We start from the raw sequence: 16,503 nt of genomic DNA on the forward strand, positions 1-16,503 counted from the left end.
TTAACTCAGAAAAAGGGAAGAGTTGAATTGGACTGGGAGTTCAATTATTGTGCCAGTGAGAAGGCATCATGAATTTGAAATATACAACAAATACTGGAGGATCAAACAGTGTTCAACTGGCAGATTAGCAACAAAAGCTGTTCAAAGCTGCTTGTAGGTACCTATGGTGAGATCAGTAACGTTGAGGGAAAAAAATTGCAATTGCACCAAAAATGGAAGTGAATGTATTACAGTCGAGTTTGCGGATGACATGAGGTGGGAATGCAAGTAGTGAGGGTGTATCTACAGAGGGATATAGGTGAGTTGAGTGACTGGGTTAAATCTTGGTAGAATGAGTGTGAAGTTATGCACTTTGGCAAGTAGAGGAGCCGAATATCATTTAAATATTAGAGGAGGGTTTCTGGCGTCCTTATCCATGAATCACTAAAATCTAGCATCAAAATTCACGAGATAATAGAGAAGGCAATTGGAAGTTGGCTCTTATTTCAAAGGGAATGGAATATAAAACTAGGGATGTCTTGCTAAAACTACACAAGGCATGAGTCGGACCACAGATGGAATGTTGTGATCAGTTTTGAGCCCCTATTTAGGACAGGTATATTGGCATTGGAGGCAATCCTATAAGGTTCACTTGGCTGATACCTGATGTGGAAGGGTTGTCTTTGTGAGGGCAAGTTGAGACAGGGGCCTGTACTCATTTGGAATATACAAGAATGAGAGGCAACCTTATGGCAACACACCACGTTCTCTGGGAATTTGACAGGGTTGATGCAGAAAGATTGTTTCTCCTTTCCCGTAATTTCAGAATATTATACTTAAAGTCCGAGATCTTGAGGAATTTCTTCTTGAAGGATAGTGAATCTGTGTAGTTGAGGCTGGTGTGTTAAGTGAAGACTGAAACGGCTTTTCATGGAGTTGAGAGTTATCAAGTCAGCATGATCTCATTGAATGGCAGTGCAGTCTCAATGGGCTGAATGGCATACCTCTGCTCTAACATCTTATGGGTTTGATTGTGGAGATGAAAGGATATCAGAATTGATCTCTGGTTCTACTGGAATTCTAAAACAGTTGTCAGATCCATGCTGGTTTGTGCATAGTTTGACCAATCTGACTACTTTGAGAAAATTTAGTATTAATAACGGAAGCATAATTTGAGCTGAATTTTTAATCCAGTTGGGGCCTAGTGAATATCTATTGGTATGGCTAATTCTAGGAATCACACCTTATAGAAAGGATGCAAAGGCCCTTAATACCGCGGCTAATTAAAATAATAGGAAGAAGGAAATACTTCAGTTATATTGACAGTGTTCTCGCTTTTGAGCAGAGAAGATCTAGGAGGGAATTTGATAGAGGTGTTCAAAATCATAAAGGGTTTTTATGGAGTTCAAAATTATTTAAGGATTTTAGTGGATTAAGTGAGAAGAAACTGCTTCCTGTGGCTGAATGGTCAGTAACTGGCAAAAAGAACCACCGAAACAAGAAGGTAGAATAAAACCTGTTACAATCTGGACCGCACTGTGGAGGAACAGTGTAGGAATCCAAATCAATCTACAGGGTCAGGTGTGTCAGGATGATCTGCATATTAAACCTGTTGGAATTTACTTTAACCAGTTGGTTTTAATTTTAAATAGGAACATAATGAACTTATAGAGGAACAATATAAAGGAGACAGGGAAAAGTTACAGAAAATACGACTGTTGTTGGTAAGTAGTCACATTGTGGAATAGTTGTGAAGATGAAATGACAAAATAGCTGCCCTTTAATGGAGCAGATAGTTAAAGATGGATATGCCACTTAAATTATGATATTATCAATTAATTCCTACATAGGATACCACAAGGCCATAATTTGTCTCATCCCTCTCAGAAAATTTAGTTTGTATGAACTAATCTAGCACATTCTGCTGCAAAAAAAAATTGCTATATTGCAAAAAGACCTAGTTTGAGAATAAGCAAGATGTTCTCCTCCTTTAAATATTTGGCTCATTTCATCTCAAGCATGGAATTTTCTTTGTCTTCCCTGATGACAAAGTTGACAAATTTTCTGGCATAGTTGTATATTCAAAATATTCATATTTCATGGCTTCCATGTAAAATGGTCAGTTACAATTGTTTTAACAATGCATATTGTGTTATTGTGCATTAAGTTAAAGTTTTACCACATTACCGCTGCAACGATGGAAGACATAATTTAATTTCCAGCATACCATAGCTAAACAGGGGAGGTTTAGAAATGTAAGGAAAACAATTTTGAATTGTCAGGCATATGTGCTTCACATACAGCATGACACTTTGCAATGTAGTGACCAGCGTCACATCAGTACAGCACCAGTTTTTACAAACAGCATTGTCGTAGAAAAATAATGAACTGAAAGGTGCTGGTTGAGGTAGACAGCACAAAACAAGTTCCGAAAATAAAAATAAAATATTATCAGTTCTGGAAATCTGAAAAAAAAATCTGAAATTTCTAGATACACAGAACAGATCAGTTGTGTGAAGTGTAGACCGTTTTTGGTTATCTCTCTCTTTTTTTTCTCCCCCCCCTCCCCACACACTCTCACCATCTTGTGTCACCCTTCTGTGCACAGATGTTGTCAGATCTGCTGTGAACTTTATTTTTATTTCAGATTTCTTTGCTTACAACATATTGACTTGTTATAATATTAAACCTCGATATCTGAGAAGAATGATTTGTAAATGAAATGTCCAAGGTAGAATTCAGGATGTGTGTTCTTGGAATTCAACAAAGTAAATTTTGCCAATTACTGATTTCACTGTTGTCTCAAAGTAGCAGGCTTAGAACTACTGGTTTAAAGTATACATTTGCTTATTGTGTAACTGTGTAGGGGGCCTAGTTTTGAGATTTGTAATCCAGGTTAATTTTCAACAACGTTTCCTTGCCTTCAGGCCCGACGCAATAGGGAAATTGCTGTTTTGCAACGAAAAATTGATGAAGTACCAAGCAGAGCAGAATTGACCCAGTATCAGAAACGCTTTGTTGAACTCTATAATCAAGGTATGTGTTTAAACTTAACATGTTTTCAACCATTTAGAATAATGTGCTTCATCCAAGCAAACTGTACTTGTCTAAAGGAAATCAAATAATTTAGACCAACAACTAACAATTAAAAGTTAATATTTACAATAATTTGCATTTTCTAATGCTTTTGATACAAAGAGATGCCTTTGAAAGGTTTTGCATCCCTTTGCACATGTTGATAGAATTGCAAAATATTGTAAATAGGTTTTTGAAGTCCGAATTACAGAACATAGACAAAACAGTACAGCACAGGAACAAGCGATTCGGTCAACCATGTCTGTGCCATGCCATTCTAAACTAATCCGATCTGTCTGCACGTGGTCTGCATCCCTCTCTTCCCTGCCTGACCATGTGACTATCTAAATGCCTCTCAAACCTTGCTAATATATCTGCTTCTACCACCTTCTATGGCAGTGTGTTCCAAGCACTTCACCACTGTCTGTCATGTTGTCTGCAAATTTACCAATCAGGCCACCAACATTTTCATCCAAATCATTTGTGTATACGTAACAAACAACAGAGGTCTAAGCACTTCACAGATCTCCAGTCAGTAAAGCACCCCTTCACAATTACCCTCTGTCTTCAAATTAAATTTTGTGTTCCAATTTTGTGCCCACATTCAACTTATTCTTTTAGATAACCTACCATGAAGGACCTTGTCAAATACTCTAGTCCATGTAGAATACATTCATCGCCCAAACCTCGTCAATCAACTTTGTCACTGCCTCAAAAGTCTGAGACAAGACCTCCCTTCTATGAAGCCATGCTAATGATTTAGCCACAAGTGAGGTCCCAGAAGACTGGAGAATAGCCAATGTTGCCCCTTTGACTAAGAAATGAAACAGGGTCAATCCAAGAAATTATAGGCCAGTCAGCCTTACATCACTGGTAGGGAAATTATTGGAGAAGATTCTTAAAGACAGAATTTGCAGAAGCATGGTCTGTCACAAATCAGAAAGTGCTCCCTCAATACCTCAGAAAGTGATCCCTCAGTACCTCAGATAGTTCTCCCTCAGTACCTCAAATATTTATCCCTCAGTACCTCAAACGTGGCTCATGCATGCTTGTTAAGAGTTATGTACATGCATGCAAAGTGCTTCCTGCAAGCAGAAAGAACATGTTCAGGTATTGGAGCTCAACTGTTCTCGGTTGCGTTCCCTGTTTGAATGTGTCTTCAAATCAGAGAGAAATTGCTTTTCATAAATTTAAACAAAATCTTGAGGCATAGTCATTCACTATCTATTCTCCTTGGCAATGCCTCAGCCAAGCAAAAATGGAACTATTAAAATCTAAATTTTTTTTCATGTGGCTTGTTTCAAATGGTTTAAGAAAATCTTAAAAACTATATAAATAAATGTGGTTGATGATTTAGAATTTTTATAGTATTGAATTGTCTCCTTACTCTTCTCTGTATGTTTGTTTATAGAAAGCTTTCCAGTAACGTTTAAAAGATCTCACCAGTAGATTACATTTCGTAGTAATTTGCATTTAGAAGTTTGAAGTCTATTGTAATTTCCTCTCGTGTAGGAATTGATGCAGTTAGCCTTGAATCTATTGTTGGTGCCAATTTGTTCTATTGTAGTTGCAGCAACTCACAAGGAAACAAAGCAGTTCTTCACACTCTATAATACACTTGATGATAAAAAAGTGTACTTGGAAAAAGAGGTAAGGAAATCAAAACCAACCTTTGCTTCATACTTTAGTTGTTGGTTTAACACAAGTAATTGTGACAAATAAGCTCATCCAAAGTTAACTAAAAGTTATATCCTATGAAAAAACAAAGTACTGCATTGGCAGGTGAAAAATAATAAAATGCCCAAGAGATTAGTCACCAATCTAAAATTATGTTACTAATGTTTTCTTGTTTGTGCTATTCAGAGCTAATATGAAAACACTTTTTTTTTTAGTTTGAGAGAAAACAAGTTGGTGGTGTTCTTATCATTTACAACCTGAAACATTTATTCTCACTATTACCAGAGCATAGTGGCAAATGTGCCATTCACAAGATGCCCTGCAGTAACTTAAGGTTTTGCCATTTTCCAAACCTCAAACCTTTACTGTAGCAGGTGCATGGGAAATGCTGCCACCTGCAAGTTTCCTTACAAAACATACATGGTCCTTGGAACCATTATCATGCTGTCACTGGATCAAAATCTTGGAATTCCCTACTGAACAAAATTGTGTTTTTACACTGCATGAACTTCAGTGCTTCAAGAATCACCAACACCTGAAGAACAGTTGCAGATAGGCAATAAATTCTGGCCTTGGCTTCAATGCCACATTCCAAAAATGAATTTCTAAAAATATTATTGCCGAAATTGCCAGGTTAAGATTGCACATGCAGAAGACCTCTAATATTACAAAAGTTAAATATGTGCATAAGCATGCACAAAGCTGAGGTCTATCTCAACCATGTATAGCTCATCACTAACATAGAAAAGGGCATGAGGAAAGAAAATGCACGCACTAGGTCATTTGCATATATCGGATTTGCAGAGCATTTGAACACCTCACCATTGTGTAAAGCAATTCAAAGGTTTTTTTTTACTTTATTCTACTTTATTCTCCCCTTCTCTTATTCTACTTTGACACAGTTATCCTATTATTATTTATCACAGTTTATTATACTGTCTCTGACTTCTACTTATTCCTGGTCCTTCTGAGTTAATCATCAGTTACTGTTATTCAAGACATCCCTAATGGTAGTTCCTTACCATACTATCATCTCACCATTTTCCTGAGATGTTACTGATTTTTTTTTCCCAGCAGCTAATTCTTTGGAAAAGAAAATTCCTTCAAAGAATAAAAATAATTTGACATAGAATACTGGCTGCAGATAAATTTTAAGTGTTTTGGGAGCCATAAAACACCACCTAATAATGTATCTTGTGACGTATTATTTTCAGTTACGGTCTGTGTGTAGGAATAATAAACATTTTTTTGAGAAAGGTTGACTAATTATCTTTTAATTTTAATTCAAAACTTTTAAGATTAAATTCATTGTCTGGTTGTAAAGATAAAGTTGCCATAGTCCTAGTGGACCATGGGGCTGTTCTCTCATTAGAGAAAAATGACTGGTAGTTTAACTGGAGGATCACCATGACTCAGGTGAGGGAAGAAGTTGATAAGTAGAGTCCTTCATGGTGACCTCAGCTGATGTGGGAATTGAATCCATACTATTGGTGCTGTTCTACATTTCAAACTATCCATTCTGCCAGTGAAATTGGAGGAGCTGGTTCCAAAAATATTCCCATTCTAATTGATGGGGGAGCCCAGCCCTTCAATGGAAAAGATAAGGCTGAAATATTCTTAACAATCTTTAGCCAGAAGTGCCAGGTGGATGATACATCTTGGCCTCCTCCATACCTCAACATTACTGGTCGTCAATCAATTCAGTTCATTTCGTGTGATATCCGTAAAAGGCTAGGAACACTGAATACTGCAAAATCTGTGGACTCTGACAACATTAAGCAATTATATTAAAGATATATGCTCCATATCTTGCTACCCCTCTAGCCACACTGTTCCAAAACAGCTACAATGCTGGCATTTACCCAACTATGCAGGAAATTGCCCAGGTATGTAAATAAAAAGCAAGACATATCTGATATGACCAGTTACTGTTCCATTAGTCTACACTGGATAATCGTTCATATCAACAGTGCTATGAAGCAGTATTTGCTCACTTGCTCACAGATCCTCCCTTTCAGTTCCACCAAGGCCACTCAGCTTCTGACCTCATGACAACTTTGAGTCAAACATTGACAAAGGAGCTAAATTCCAGAGGTGACATGAGTGACTGCCCTTATCATCAAGTCTGTGTTTTACATAGTGTGGCATCAAGGATCCCTAACAAAACTGGAATCGCTGGGAGTCAAAGGGAAAAGTATATCTGCTTACAGTCGTACCTGTCACAGAGATTTGTTGTAGTTGTTGGAGATCTATCATCTCAGTTCTAGAATATTTCTGCATGAGTTCCTCAGGGTAGATATTTTCTAATCAGCCAGTTCAAAGATGTTATCTCTGGAGTGTGGACTTGAACCAGTGCCACCTGGCTCAAAGGTAGGGACACAACCACCACATCACAAAGACCCTACAAATTCCTCCTAGTAGACATTTGTAATTGATCTGTTCAGATGTGTTATGACGTGGGTGGAACTTGAATCCAGGTCTTCTGGCTGGAAGTTAGAAATGCTGTCACTGCACTGAGAGCAATTTTACTGCTTGTGCCAGCTACATGCTGTTGTGGATATTTTTAATCAACCTGATTAGACATGTTACGACATGGGGACCGTTACTAGCTTTCCTTTTCCCCAGTTCTAAGCATTCTCCATTCTTTTGTCAGCCCAAATTTTGTTCTCGCTCCCTCTGGGCTCCATCTATTGTTTACTCCTCTCCCTCTGCAAGGCCCCCCCCCCCCAAAAAAAACTTCAGCATAAATACCAATCTTTACCGAGATGCAATCAATTCTGAAGAAAGCTCACTGGACTTGAAACATTGTTTTCTCTTCTCAAATGCTGCCAGATCTTGAGTTTCTCCAGCTATTTGTTTCAAATTTCCAGCCTCCTCATTCTTTATTTTTTGCCAAAGTAGACATGATGGTTTAAATGCTTCTCTTCTGTGTGGTGTGTCTCTAAGCTTGATTTAGAAACTTTACCTTCAAATAGGGGTTAGAGTCAAAAAGTGTGGTGCTGGAAAAGCATAGCTGGTCAGGCAGCATCGAGGAGCAGGAGAGTCGACGCTTCATGCATAAGCCCTTCATCAGGAATGTCAATCAAAATGTCAACTCTCCTCCTCGAATGCTGCCTGACATGCTGTGCTTTTTCAGCGCCACACTTTTTTTACTCTGATCTCCAGCATCTGCACTCCTCACTTTCTCCTTCAAATAGGGATTTGCAGACCAACTTTCTGCAGGCAACATTTTTTCAAGGCAGCATATGTAAATTAAACTACATTATCACTAATGTTTAAGGTAGATATTCAGCAAATCTGAGAGGGGTTTGAACTTAGGAGAAAGTGAGGACTGCAGATGCTGGAGTACCAGAGTTGAAAAATGTGCTGGAAAAACAGCAGGCCAGGCAGCATCCAAGGAGCAGGAGAATCGACGTTTTGGGCATAAGCCCTGAAGAAGGGCTTATGCCTGAAACGTCGATTCTCCTGCTCCTCGGGGTTTGAACTTAGTCAACCAGCAAGTTTTTTTTAAAACCTATTTTTCAGATTAGCTTGTTGAGAGAAATATTACTACACACCTCTTGAGTAGGTGAGACTTGAACCTAGGCCTCCTGACTCGGGTAGGGATACTACCACTGTAGCACAAGAGGGCCCCTGGGACAAGATTATTAATGAAAATTGAAAACTACGTTTTAAGTTCTGCACTGAATACTGCTCAGTAAAATTAATTTTGTTGGGCTTGACCAGTTGTTTCTCTCATCTTGACAACTGGATTTGCACTAACCTAATAGCTGTTGAATTTGTTTAAATGGCTATCATAAATGTAGGTGTATGCTTTCATATTACAAAAGTACTCAAACAAATATTAGATTGAGTTTTGAGAAGATTTGTTGCTCAGGTTGAGGTTCTGGATGTAAGTTTGCTCGCTGAGCTGGAAGGTTCATCTTCAGATGTTTTGTCACCATACTAGGTAACATCTTCAGTGATGTTACTTCATCCAGAGGCTCACTGAAGATGTTATCTAGTATGGTGACAAAACATCTGAAAATGAACCCTCCAGCTCAGCGAGCAAACCTACATCCACAAACATTAGTGCGTTGACTGATTTAGATTAGTAGCAAAGTTGTTTAATTGTTTTCATCCTCACAATGCTCACAAATAGTTGACTAGCTGCTATTTGATGGGCTTCCACTGCTGCACCTTTTTCTTTTTGTGAGGATTTTAATTAACATTAGTTGTACCTATGTTTTACTTTGGTGCGAGCAAGTTTGTTGATCACAAAATATGAAGCTCATTAAGGACTAAAAACTTTAGTAGAATTGTGAACTCTGCATGAATATTTTAACAGTCCTTGCCAGAACAACTGATTTAGCTTTCTTTTTTGCCAGGTTAACTTGTTGAATTCCATTCATGATAACTTCCAACAGTAAGTACTGTGCAAATTGAATGCACTATGAGGATACTGTTTTGTACTGAGGATATAAGCACTCATTTCTTAATTATGTTGCATTCTTAGACCTGTTTGTGTCCTTTATATGCTCCAAATGGAAGAATGAAGGAAATCTATTTAATCAACAGAATAATTTTACCCTAAACCTATGAAAAGCATTTATGAAAAAAATTAATAGGCTTTTTTGGGAACTTGAGTTAGTAAGAGTTTTATGTTTTCAGTTATGTGCTGGTGAATTGGTTTTGTTTTAAGAATGGAAGCTTTTAACAGCACTTGCCAGAAATCATTTAACTGAAGATAAATGGTTAGACAAGCTACTTGGGCGACTTACTGTGTGACTGAGCTGAGTTGTTACAAACCAATTACAAAGAAGGCAGAAGCATGTTCAATTAAGAAAAAATCCATCCAAAATGTGCTGTTTAGCTGCCTCTAAGTAATGCAAAACTGGCCATGGGAATGCTGTCCAGTCTCCCCTTATTGACAATGCTACTTTGTGGTTTTTCTTTTCCAATCTAAATTTTTTAACATTTCCTTACTAAGATTCTGATCACAGAAAGGAACTTCCCATAAGATGGTAAGAAATAGCAGCAACAGTAAGTCATTCAGCCCCTCAAGGTTGCCCTGCCATTCAAAAAAGTTATGATGACCTACCAGTTACTGTAACTGCAATGTCCAGCCTGCCATGCCATATCCCTTGACTCCCTTACTGATCAAAAAAAATTGTCAATAACACAGTCTCTGCTTCTTTAGGGGAAGATAATTTCAAAGACTAGTCACTCTGAGAAAAACAATTCTTGAGCAATTGAAGACCAATTTTTAAACAGTGCTCTCTAGCTCTAGACCTTCCTGGGCAAACATGTTGGCAACTGCCTCATCCAATCCTCACAGAATCTTGTATCTTTGAATAAGATTACCCCCAGTCTTCTAAACTTGGTATAGGTCAACCTTCTACATTCCTTACTCTAAGACAATGATAAATTGGAGAACCTGCGGGACATTGTGGTTTAGTATTACTAGTGCAGCAAGTGATGGTGTAATATAATATCTGCCTATTTTCTTTGGATGCACAAATGTGGAGAACAATACAATATCTACATGTGAAAAAGAATAGGAACAAAGCTTAATTCTTTGCCCTTCAACAGGAAACTGTCAAATTAGCCTATAGCATTAAACGTGCATCTGGAACCCGTTCTCTCTCTCGTTTGCACTGTGGAATGTTTTCATAAATGTCTATTCTGAAATGTTTCAGGGCTATGGCTGCTACAGCTTCTCGAGACCAGTTCTTACGGCAGATGGAACAGATTGTGGAAGGTATTAAGCAAAATCGCATGAAGGTAATAAATTTCATTCATGTCATACTATATGAAACTATTGGTCACCCTAATTTTCATTTGGGGAAAAAAATGAATGTTAGAAAGGGAATAGAGAAACCCAAGCCAGTTAGTGTGGAATGATGATGGAATTGAAAAGATTTCAACAGTGTTAGAGATAAGGGCAGAAACAAAGTTGCATACCCGGAGTGCAGAGTGTAGTGATTGTATTTTTTTTAAAGAAAGGTTAGATTGGTTCTACAAATAAAGTAAATGATTGAAACTGTAGCAATCAACTGAGCTAAATAAAATGCTGCTTTGAATTCTGGAGGAAGTATTGTCATGAACCCATTACAGCACCAATGTCAGTCATTTAGCCAACTGAGTTCATGTCTCTTTTCAGTAACCCAATTATGTGGATCTAATTTCTTCCACATTAGATACCGGAAAGGACTAAAGCTTGTATCTTCTTAATATTTCCTCATCAATGCCCCAGAATCTTTCACCACTATTTAATTACTTTTTGAAATGCCTTAATTGTTCCCAGTCAGTTTGCATTTGTCAAGATCCCAAAAATTAGAAATGATGTGAATGACGATTTGATATGTATTTTGTAATGCTAGTTGAGGTATAAATGTTGGACAGGACACTTGAACCTGCTACTATCCAGATAGTGTATTACCTACTGAGCTAGCCTAGCTATTTAATATTTTGCCCAAAACTCAGCACCTCCAATTATCGAAAGTGTAAGGCAACATATTCCTTGTATTATTCATAACACTATTGATACTTTTGGAGTCACAGAGATGTACATCACGGAAACAGACCCATTGGTCTAACTTGTCCATACTGACCAGATACCCTAAATTAATCTAGTCACATTTCCAGCACTTGGCCCATATCCCTCTTAAACCCTTCCTTTTCATGTGCTCGTCCAGATGCCTTTTAAATGCTGTAATTGTCCAAGCCTCCACTATTCCTTTGGCAATTCATTCCATGTATGTGCCGCCCTCTGCATGAAAAAGTTGTCCTTTAGGTCCCTTTTATATCTTTGCCCTCTCACCCTAAAGCTATGCTCTCTAGTTCCGGACTTTCCCCACCACAGGGAAAATACCCTGTCTATTTACCATATTCCAACCCCTCATGATTTTATAAACCTCTATAAGGTCACCGCTCAGCCTCCTACATTCTAGGGAAAATGGCCCCTGCCTATTCAGCCTCTCCTGTTACTCAAACCCTCCAGCATCCTTGTAAATCTTTTCTGAATCCTTTTAAGTTTCACAACATCCTTCCTATGGTAGGAGACCAGAATTGCACACAGTATTTCAAAAGTGGCCTAACCAGTGTCCTGTACAGCCGCAACATGACCTCCCAACTCCTGTACTCAATACTCTGACCAATAAAGGAAAGCATACCAAATACCACCTTCACTATCCTGTCTACCTGCGACTCCACTTTCAAGAAACTATGAACCTGCACTTGTGCTCTCTTTGTTCAGCAACACTCCCTAGGACCTTACCATTAACTGTGTAAGTCCTACCTTGATTTGCCTTTCCAAACTGCTGCACCTCACAGTTATCTAAATTAAACTCCTGCAGCTGTAAATAATAAAATCCTAATTGCAAGTTGTTTACTAGTGCTTTCATATTTCTGTACTCTTTTAATTTTGTTGGTCTTTCTTGTATCCTGTCTTCCACCCCAACCAAAAGTTGGAGAAGAAAAAGCAAGAAAACAAAATGAGACGTGACCAGCTGAATGATGAGTACCTTGAACTGTTAGAGAAACAGCGTCTGTACTTTAAAACTGTTAAAGAATTTAAAGAGGTAATGCGTTTTTGTCACTCATGAAAGTTTAAAATTTGCAGGGCTAATATTGCATGTCATTTGTAGTTTTGAGTGGTATGCTTTGAGAATTATGGGAGGGAAGGACAAATGAGAAGGAGACTGAAAGAAAATCTTTAGCGCTTAACAATCAGATTTTTTAGTATGCTTTAAGGTAATTAGGCAGAAATCCTAGTTAGTGTTTGATGCACGACCATGCAGCCATGGAACAGCAGATGTGAGTCATTGCCCAGGAATTATTGCATGGTGAAACTGTAGATGTGTTGTAGCATCTGCCAATGAGAGAAAACCAAAGCACCCAACTGAATAATTCTGGAAAATGTCTAAAGGGGTCAGGGGAAAATAATATAGAAAAGAAACAAATATCAGTTCTTGTTAAAACTTCGGAGGTGTAATGTCTATATGCTTATATTAATTAGAGGAGAGGGAACGGCTTCAGTAATTATATGGAACCAAACGATTACCTTAATGTAAAAGCACCAAGACTTACATTTGTTCAACATTGATTCAAAATTGTCTATTTTAACCTGTTTACTTGCTGCTTCCTTTGTAAATTTCTTTTTTTTTCACCCCCACTTTTGTTTTTGTATTTCTATTTACAAATGCTTGTTCTTTTGTTTAATCTCCTTTTCTGTAGTTTCTATCTCTTCTCTTTCCTCCCCATCTCCCTCTCGCTGGGAGTTAGGCTCTCTTGGTTGCCAGATGTAGGTGGTTTGTAAACTGGTATAATTAGCAGCGACAGGAGAAAGTGGTCTCCAGGTCAGTGAGTTAAAAGGAACAGTTTGGCTAGAATATAGTACTCCAGGAAACTAGGCCTTTGATATGGCCTAATGGTTTGGTCAGGAGCAAAGATTCTCATGTTTGGTAATTGTAGAAGCAACAATTGATTTGTGCTAAACTCAATTTGATTTATACATTACATTATTCAATCAAATTATGTAAATTTAACCAAATTGCCTAATAATTCAACTTGGTCTGTGCTATCACTAACTACTACAGTTTTGCAGTCTGTGATTACCACACACTGCAACATTACATTTATCTGCAAAATTATTGCTGTGCAGTCCACCAAAACCACGGTGGATGCTGAATAATCACTTTCAAATGATTTTTTTTTCAAGCAGTCAGTTTGTCAAATACAAAATCATCTATTTTCTTATAATTACCTTCTCTGCTCAAGAACCTTTTATACTATTTAATTTACTTTACTTTGCAGGAATGTCATATAAATGAAATGTTATTGACTAAAATGAGGACCAAAGGGGCTTCCTGAATGATCTCACTGGGGATCCAAGGGTGGACCTGCTATCATCTTTCAAATCCGTGGCCTGAATTTATTACTTAATAGAAACAAAGGAATAGGAACATGGAACTGAATGTATCATATCACCTTATATTTGTTCAAGTGGAATTTGTTCAAGTGAAAAGTTAACATGTTTCTTTATCAGCAAGATAATAAAATTTGTCTGAGCAAATCTGTTGTATTATAGTTTCGAAGCAATCTATATAATAAAAATTATTACAATATTTTTTTTTATAGATATTTTTATTAGAAATTTAACATTTTTACAAGTTTACAAAAATAAACAAAACTCTCAGATATAAACATTGATATACAATTAACTCAAATATACAATAGCCAAAATTTGACAAAAAAAAACAAAACAACAAAAAAAAAACCGAAAAGAAAAAAAAACAAACAAACAAAACTCAACTATCTACTAATCTAACCTACAACTAACCAGGGTGTATATTTAAGTCTCTTACATGCTCGGGATGTGTTAACATCAGATATGATAAAACCCGTATTCGTGCGGGATTCCTCCCCCGAGGGGCCGCGGACCACCCAGGTTTGTAGTCTCAATTAAATAAAAGCCCTTGTTAGGATAGCCGAAATATCTGTATTTATGTAATTCAAAAAGGGCTGCCATATTTTATAAAATAATTCGGTCTTTCGGTGCACCATATTTGTAAGGAAGTCAAGGGGAATACATTCCATAATTAGTCTGTGCCAATTTGAAAGTCCAGGGGGGCCCTCCGCCACCCAGTTCATCAAAATATTTTTCCTTGCACAGAAAGAAAGAATAGAAAATAGTCTCTTCCCGTACATGTCCAGGGAGGGAAAGTTCGAAAAGCCCAAGAGGAGAGATACGAGGTCCACTTTTATTTCCGTTCCTAAAATTTCTGTCAGGGTACTTGCTACTTTAGTCCAATATCTACGGATCTTATGACAGGTCCATAAGCAATGTACAAGAGTGCCCACCTCTATTTTGCATTTAGGACACATTGGAGATGCTCCTGCCTTAAATTTTGCCAATCGAACCGGTGCTATATGGGCCCTATGAAGTATCTTCAGCTGGATAGCCTGGGTTCTGTTACAAATAGTAATTCTTCTAGCATTTTCCCAGATATCATTCCACGTTTCTGTGGAGATTTCTAGTCCCAGATCCTGATCCCATGTTTTAAGCAGATTATCCATATCTCCCGATACTTCATCATGTAGCAAATGATAAATATTACTGACGGAAGATACCCCCACTGGTCGTAGGACACTACATTCTCTATCGGATTTATAAAGACTATCTAATAACGTAGTCGTCTTCTGTATAAAATCTCGAATTTGGAAGTATCGAAAGAGGTCTCCATTGGGTAATCCGAATTTCTGACGCAGCTGTCCGAAAGACATCAGGACCCCATCTTTAAATAAATCCCCGAGACATGAGATATCCCTGGATCTCCAGAGTTTAAAAGTGGCATCTGTTAACCCCGGTTGGAATCCCCATGCTCCCACTATCGGTGCATAGGGGGATGTTTTATGTGAATTACCCTCATTTTGCCGCATTATATTCCAAGCCTTGATTGTATTCAGTATTATAGGGTTTTTACAGTGATCTGTAATGATTTTCCTCTTGTCTGAGAATAAAAGGTTAATAAGTGGGTATTTTACTTGAGAAGCCTTGATGTCCAACCAGATTGATTGTGGATCAGACGAGACCCAATCAGCTATATAACTTAATAGGGAACTTAATTGATATTTCCTAAAATCTGGGAAGTCCAATCCACCCCTTGCCTGTGGAAGCTGTAGCTTCTTCAGCTTAATGAGGGGCCGCCTATGGTTCCAGATAAAGGAACTCAGCCAGCCGTATAATTTACATAAAGCTGTCCTCTGCAGCATCACCGGAAGCATTCTCATAGGATATAGGAGACGGGGCAGGATATTCATTTTGATTAATGCTATTCTACCCAACCAGGAAATTGGCAGGTCTCCCCATCGCTGGAGGTCCTGCCTTATCCTTTCCAATAAATACACAAAATTAGCCTTATACAACTGACCAAATACTGGAGTAATAAAAATACCTAAATATAAGAAACCCTCCAGGGACCAGCGAAAGGGAAAAAGGGAACCGTCCGCTAAGCGGGGTATCACAGCAAGGCCACCCATTGGCATAGCCTCCGATTTTGAAAAATTAATTTTATAGCCTGAGAATGCACTAAATGTATTAATAACTTGGATTAAGCGAGGTATGGACATCAAAGGGTTACTGAGGAATAGAAGAACATCATCTGCATAAAGGGTAATTTTATGTTTACCTGTACCAATCCTTGGGGCCACTATATTAGGATCAGCTCGTATAGCTTCTGCTAGTGGTTCAATTATTAGCGTGAATAACAATGGCGAGAGGGGACATCCCTGACGGCAGCCCCTACCCACACTGAAGCTATCCGAGCCTAATCCATTGGTAACCACAACTGCTTTGGGATCACTATACAATGTTGAGATCCATTTGGTAAACACCTGTCCAACACCAAACCTCTCCAATGTGTAAAACAAATATGACCATTCGACCCTATCAAATGCCTTTTCCGCATCTAATGAAACCACTACTCCTGGTATCTTTCCCTGATGACAAGCTTGAATCATATTCAGAGCCCTTCTAACATTATTGGATGATCTACGGCCCTTAATAAACCCCGTCTGATCCTCCTTTATAATATGTGGCAGTGTCCTTTCTAATCTCAGTGCTAACGTTTTAGAGAGGATTTTAAAATCTACATTTAGCAAGGATATTGGTCTGTATGATGTACAATCTTCTGGGTCCTTTCCTTTTTTAAGGATAAGAGAGATATTTGCCTCTTTCAGCGAAGGCGGGAGACAGCCCTGACTATATGCATAGTTATACATGTCCATAAG

General features: G+C 38.0%; 1 protein-coding gene across 2 annotated transcripts in view; it reads left to right on the forward strand.

The window, feature by feature from the left end:
* Positions 1-13,838, forward strand: part of ccdc93 (CCC complex scaffolding subunit CCDC93) — a 64,348-nt gene extending 50,510 nt beyond the window's left edge. For both annotated transcript variants that reach the window (XM_043694006.2, XM_043694007.2), the window contains 7 exons: positions 1,632-1,703; positions 2,907-3,015; positions 4,622-4,704; positions 9,099-9,136; positions 10,410-10,494; positions 12,180-12,293; positions 13,528-13,838. In XM_043694006.2, coding sequence (XP_043549941.2) covers positions 1,632-1,703; positions 2,907-3,015; positions 4,622-4,704; positions 9,099-9,136; positions 10,410-10,494; positions 12,180-12,293; positions 13,528-13,584 — 558 coding nt within the window. In that variant the 3' untranslated portion in view covers positions 13,585-13,838. The remainder of the gene's footprint in view (positions 1-1,631; positions 1,704-2,906; positions 3,016-4,621; positions 4,705-9,098; positions 9,137-10,409; positions 10,495-12,179; positions 12,294-13,527) is intronic.
* The last annotated feature ends 2,665 nt before the right edge of the window (positions 13,839-16,503 follow it).

This window comes from Chiloscyllium plagiosum, unplaced genomic scaffold (assembly GCF_037043375.1).
Source record: "Chiloscyllium plagiosum isolate Xiang-an unplaced genomic scaffold, Cpla_swu_hap1 HiC_scaffold_7, whole genome shotgun sequence".
Classification (NCBI taxonomy): domain Eukaryota; kingdom Metazoa; phylum Chordata; class Chondrichthyes; order Orectolobiformes; family Hemiscylliidae; genus Chiloscyllium; species Chiloscyllium plagiosum.